This window comes from Thamnophis elegans, chromosome 15 (assembly GCF_009769535.1).
Source record: "Thamnophis elegans isolate rThaEle1 chromosome 15, rThaEle1.pri, whole genome shotgun sequence".
NCBI lineage: Eukaryota > Metazoa > Chordata > Lepidosauria > Squamata > Colubridae > Thamnophis > Thamnophis elegans.
The window spans coordinates 37,492,719-37,498,718 of record NC_045555.1 but is presented as its reverse complement, the minus strand read 5'-3'; the positions used below and the strand labels follow the sequence as shown (position 1 = coordinate 37,498,718).

The 6,000-nt window shown below is 44.5% G+C and overlaps 1 protein-coding gene across 1 annotated transcript in view; it reads left to right on the top strand.

Annotated features, from left to right (window-relative positions):
* ASCC1 (activating signal cointegrator 1 complex subunit 1) overlaps nucleotides 1-6,000 on the top strand; it is a 133,062-nt gene that overhangs the window by 66,696 nt on the left and 60,366 nt on the right. Inside the window, exon 8 of the mRNA XM_032232339.1 lies at nucleotides 5,552-5,676. Within this exon, the coding sequence (XP_032088230.1) occupies nucleotides 5,552-5,676 (125 nt within the window). The remainder of the gene's footprint in view (nucleotides 1-5,551; nucleotides 5,677-6,000) is intronic.

Below are 6,000 nucleotides of genomic sequence, written 5' to 3'. Positions count from 1 at the left end.
GTATGCCGCCCACTCTCAAAGAGACTCAGGGCGGCTTACAAGTAAAAAAAGGGAAAGGGAAGGACATACAAAAACAAGACAACATTAAAAGATCCACAACATTCACAACTTAGGATGGGGCTGGACAAAAGCAACAGCCCCAGGCCTGCCGGAACAGCCAGGTCTTGGTCGCTTTGCGGAAGGCCGGAAGGGTAGTAAGGGTCCGGATCTCCACGTTCCATAGGTCTGGAGCAGCAACAGAGAAGGCCCTCCCCCAGGGGGTCGCCAGCCGACATTGACCGGCAGATGGAATCCGGAGGAGGCCTAGTCTGTGCGATCTTATAGGCCTAAGGGAGGTAATTGGCAGGAGGCGGTCTCTCAAGTAGCCAGCTCCGATACCAATTTCTGGTATCTTAGATAACAAACCAACTAGTCCTTTTTGAACACACATCAGTTTTCTTGTGAAGAAGCAGACATACACCCATCCACAAAAATTTGTATAAACAGACAAACAAACAAATTCCAGACTTAGCAGAATAACAGAGGTGGAAGGGACCTTGGAGGTCTTCTAGTCCAACTTCTCCGGGTTCCGTCCACCAGCCAATGCCACCTGGCTACTACCCGGGGGAGGGCCTTCTCTGTGGCAGCTCCGGCCCTTTGGAACAAACTCTCCGCGGAGATTCGGACCCTCACCTCTCTCCAGGCCTTCCGGAAAGCCATCAAAATCTGGCTGTGCCGGCAGGCCTGGGGTTGATGAGTTCCCCTCCCCTCTCGACTTGTATGGCTGTATGACTCTTGTTTATTTTAATCACGTGTATTGTGTTTTATGTTCCCTTTTTTCCCCCTTGAGTTGTTCGCCGCCCTGAGTCCCTCCCGGAGAAGGGCGGCATACAAATAAACTAAATCTTAAATCTTAAACTTCCTGCTCAGGTAGGAAACCCTATATCCCTGATGGTGAACCTATGGGACGCGTGCCACAGATGGCATACAGAGCCCCCTCTGCGGACATGTGAGCCGTTGGGCCAGCTCAGCTCCACCTGAAAGAGACCTGAAAATCGGGGGATCGTGCATGCATGGGATAGAGAGGAGTGCAGGGGCGTACGCGGAAGGTCTATTAGGCCCAAAATGAGGGGGAGGTGTCCCACTGGCATTGCATTATGGGTGTGTGGGAGCGCACGTACACTGTTATGCACATTCATGCGCTTTCAGCACGCAACAACAAAAAGGTTAGCCATCTCTGCCCTATACCATTTAAGACAAGTGGTTCTCCAATCTCTTCTTAAAAATCTCCAGTGTTGGAGCACCCACAATTTCTGGGAGCAACTAGTTCCGTTGATTAATTGTTCTAACTGTCAGGAATATTTTCCTTAGTTCTAGGTTGCTTCTCTCCTTGATTAGTTTCCATCCATTGTTTTTTGTCCTGCCTTCAGGTGCTTCAGAAAATATAGTAAACTCTGGTGAAGACTGGGTTAAAAAGAAATCATTCCAGTTTGGTATAGATATCAGGTATAAAATTCCACAGAGCATTAAGAGTATAAGTATAATCTTTATTGTCATTGTACTACTAGAAGAGTAGTAATAAATGTTTTACCTTAAATAGGGATTAGTAAAGTTCTGCCTAAGGTGCAAACTCTTTATCCTACTTGAATTATTTATAGCAATAATTTAGCAAGTGTCAACAGAGCAAGCCAATTTTTCCTTATCCATTTATTTCAATCTTGTTTTGGGCTAATAGAATTGTGGTAACCTGACATAACATCTTTAAACTTCTTTTTTTTAGTAAATCACTATCCAGGGCAATAACAAAAACTTTTAAGAGCAGGAATGGCTGAGTTTCAGAAGATAAAAAGGGTTCTTGTTTCTAAACAGACGAGGAATTACGGTTAATTTACGTTGTCCTACTTGACAATAGCAGGATAGAATAGAATTTTATTATTTGTATGCCGCCCTTCTCCAGGAGGACTCAGGGCGCGAACAATTCAAAAGGGGGAAAAGGGGAACATAAAAACGAAATACAAATAATAAAAAGCAACAATCGCACAACCATACATCACTCATAACCCCCAGGCCTGCCGGCAAAGCCAGGTTTTGACGGCTTTTCGGAAGGCCTGGAGAGAGATGAGGGTCCGAATCCCTGCGGGGAGTTCATTCCAGAGGGCCGGAGCTTCCACAGAGGAGGCCCTCCCTCGGGTAATAGCCAGATGGCATTGGCTGGTAGATGGCACCCGGAGGAGGCCAACCCTGTGAGATCTAATGGGTCTGTGGGAGGTAATTGGCAGCAGGTGGTCTCTCAAGTACCCAGATCCAATACCATGAAGGGCTTTATAAGTTACGACTAGTACCTTGAAGCGTATCCGTATGAAGCGTATGAAGGATCTTCATATTGTGTAACTATGCCACCTTTTTCTCCCTAAAAAGATGTTTTCCAATTAAAAAAAGAAAGGAAAAGAGTGGGAAGTGATACCTATTTGTCTACTCGCATTTGCATCCTTTCAAACTGTTAGGTTGGCAGGAGCTGAGGTAAGGATGGGAGCTCACCCCATCGCGTGGTGCTCAGGTCTCGAACCTGGACTGCCGGTTTTCCAGTCTACGAGCCCAGTGTATATTAACTGCTGAACTACTGTGCCACTCTGTGATGTCATGCTGGCCACATGCCTGCAGAAATGTCTTTGGTCAGTGCTGGCGCAGTGGCCTTGAAACAAAAATGAGCACCGCCTCCTAGAATTGACAATGAGTAGTGAAGTAAACTCTGCATGGACTCCTTTTAAAGCAAGACTACATCATAAACAAGGGACGCGATGGCTCAGTGGTTAAGACTTGAACTTGTCGATCAGGAAGGTCAGCAGTTTAGCGGTTCAAATACCTAGCACCGCATAGCAGAGCTCCGGTTACTTGTCCTAGCTTCTGCCAACCTAGCAGCTCGAAAGCAAACCTAGCCGAGATGGCGAAAATATCGGTATATCTTAAAGACCATTCAAATGAGAGATATAAACGTGACTGGAAAAAATGGATTGACTATATACAAAACAAATATGGGACTAAGAAATTACAGATAGCTTATGCTTAAGATTAGGAATAATCTAAACTGCTCAAAGTTAGCGTAACAGGAAGAAGCTGAGTTCAATGCAGAGATGTTATTAACTTCTTTTTTTTATTTCCTTTGTCTCAATATATTTTAGACTGTGTTTGTTAAAAATCTATACCGTTTACGGGCTCTGGGAAGTCGGGGGGGAAGGGAGGGGGGTGTAAGGGGGAGGGGGGATATATAGTATGTGCTAGATTTTAAAGTAATGTGACGGCACTTGTATACTGTTACTCTTTAATTTCACTGTAAAAATAGGACAAGCTGAATATATTAATAGATAGTAGGAATACACCGAAGGGAGGAGTAGAGGGATAGAAGAAAGAGGGGTAGTGAGGGTGGGAGAGAGGACTGGAGGGAGGGGGAGAAGGAAGGGAGGGAGTGTATCGGGAGAGAGGAGTGGTAGAGGAGGAGGGGAAGTAGGGTAGAGGGGAATGATGGAGGGAAGAAGGGAAGTTGGAGGGGGGCGAAAGAAAGGGTGTATGGTGGGTCGAAGAGGTACATTGGGTTTCTATTTTGGGGGGTATTGCCGACAAGAGGAATGGCTGTGTTTATTGTTTAATGTTATATGGCCCCGGTTATGCACAGTATATGACTGTACGAAAATGAAATGGAAAATAAAACACATAAAAAAAAAAAAAGAAAGCATGTAAAAAAATAGGAACCACCTTTGGTGGGAAGGTAACAGTGTTCTGTGCGCCTTCAGGGTTTAGTCATGACCCTGAAGGCCACATGACCACGGAGATGTCTTCGGACATCGCTGGCTCTTCGGCTTTGAAACAAAGATGAACACTGCCCCCTAGAGTCAGGAACGACTAGCACATCTATGCGAGGGGAACCTTTACCTTTACATCATAAAGCCAAATCAAGTGTGGAGTTAATGCATCTAAATAAATTTATTTGTTCTGCATTATTTTGATAACACCAACACTATAAGATCAAAGTCGGAGAAGCTACCAAGTTCTCGAGGATAAGTAAAGCATCAGCAGCATCCAACTCTGTATGTCATGAACCTTGTCTTGTTAGGGATGAGTAATCTGAAGGATCCCTGGAGAAAAAAAAACCTCGTTCATAGGCCTTTTTCTTATGTCAGAAAGGCGTTTTTATCAAGTTCTTACTTTCCACATAGTAAACATTGTATGTCAAACTATTTTTATTGGCCTATCAAAGCGGTGTCGTTCCCCCCTCACCCATCTCATCCTCTTTCTTTATAGAATGAAGTTTTGTTCTGTTTCAGTGACGGATGTGCTATCTAGGCTGCTCATATTCTAAGGCCAGTGATTGAAATGTGTTTCTGGTACTTTGGATTTATTCTAGTTTTTCCCCCCCAGTATTAATCTTCCCCCTTGAAGAAGTAACAGGACACCAATGACGTACAGGCAGCCCTTGACGTGTGACCACAATTGAGCTCAAAATTTCTGTCGCTATGCGAGACATTCGTTAAGGGAGTCTTGCCCCCTTTTTGCATCCTTTCTTGCCACCGTTATTAAGTGAATCAGTTAGTAACAGGGTTGTTAAGTGGATCTGGCTTTCCCATTGACATTGCTTGTCAGAAGGTCGCAATAGGGAATCATACAACACTGGGACACTGCATCTGTCATAAATGAGTCAGTTGCCAAGCATCTGAGTCTCGGTGGCACAGTGGTTAGAGTGCTGTACTGCAGGCCACTTCTGCTGACTATCAGCTGCCTGCAATTTGGCAGTTCAAATCTCACCAGGCTCAAGGCCAACTCAGCCTTCCATCCTTCCGAGGTGGGTGAAATGGGGACTCAGATTGTTGGGGACAATATGCTGACTCTGTAAAACCACTTAGAGAGGGCTGGAAAGCTCTATGAAGTGACATATAAGTCTAAGTGCTATTGCTATTGGGACCAAGGGTTTACTGCAAGGGCTGAAAAATTGAAAACCTGTCGTAAGTCACTTTTTCCCCGTGCTGTTGTAACTTTGACCAGTCACTAAATGAACTGTTACAAGTCAAGGACTACCTGTACCGTACTTGTGTTTTGAGAATAACTGTTTGGAAACAAATTGTTTTAATTCTTCTTCAGAGTATGAACCTTCAAAGTATCTCTTCCATAAATACAGATACAGTCCTCGACTTACAACAGTTTACTTAGTGACCATTCACAATTAAAACAGCAGGGAAAAATGTGACTTAGGACCGTTTTTCACCGTTACGATCTTTGCAGCATATTTATGACCGTCGTTGTGCCCCCAATGTCACTTGATCCCCTTTTGAGACCTTCTGACACGCAAAGTCAATGGGGAAGCCAAATTCCTTTAACAACCAGGTTACCCACTTATTAACTGCAGTGATTCACTTAACAACTGTGGCAAGAAAGGGTGTAAAATGGCCTAAAAATCACTTCACAGGTATTTCCCTTAACAACAGAAATTTGGGGCTCAATTGTGGTCGTAACTCAAGGACCAACCTGTACGAGTTATTGAATAAGGCATCTTTTTTTCTCTACTTCCTTTTCTCTTGCCTAGGCTTCAGCTCATAGCAGATAAACTGGTGGATCAGTTTGCGACCTCTGGGCTGATGAGGAAAGAATGGGATAGAGTGAAGCTCCATGCCACTGTTATGAACACGGTCTTCCGGAATGATCCTAACGGTGAGCCTCTATTAAGATCTTTTGAGAAATGTTAACCGCAGCTTTGACCCCCGAGTTTGTTACAACAGTCCTTAGGTTTGCTATTGCTCTCTCTCTCTCTCTCTCTCTGTCTCTCTCTCTCTCTCTCTCTCTCCCTCCCTCCCTCCCTCCCTCCCTCCCCCTCCCTCCCTCCCTCCCTCCCTCCCTCTCTCTCTCTCTCTCTCTCTCTGTATGTACAGTATGTGTGTGTGTATACATACATACATACATACATACATTCATACATACATACTGTGTTTCCCCAAATATAAGAAAATAAGTCTTATTTTCTTTTGACCCCCGAAA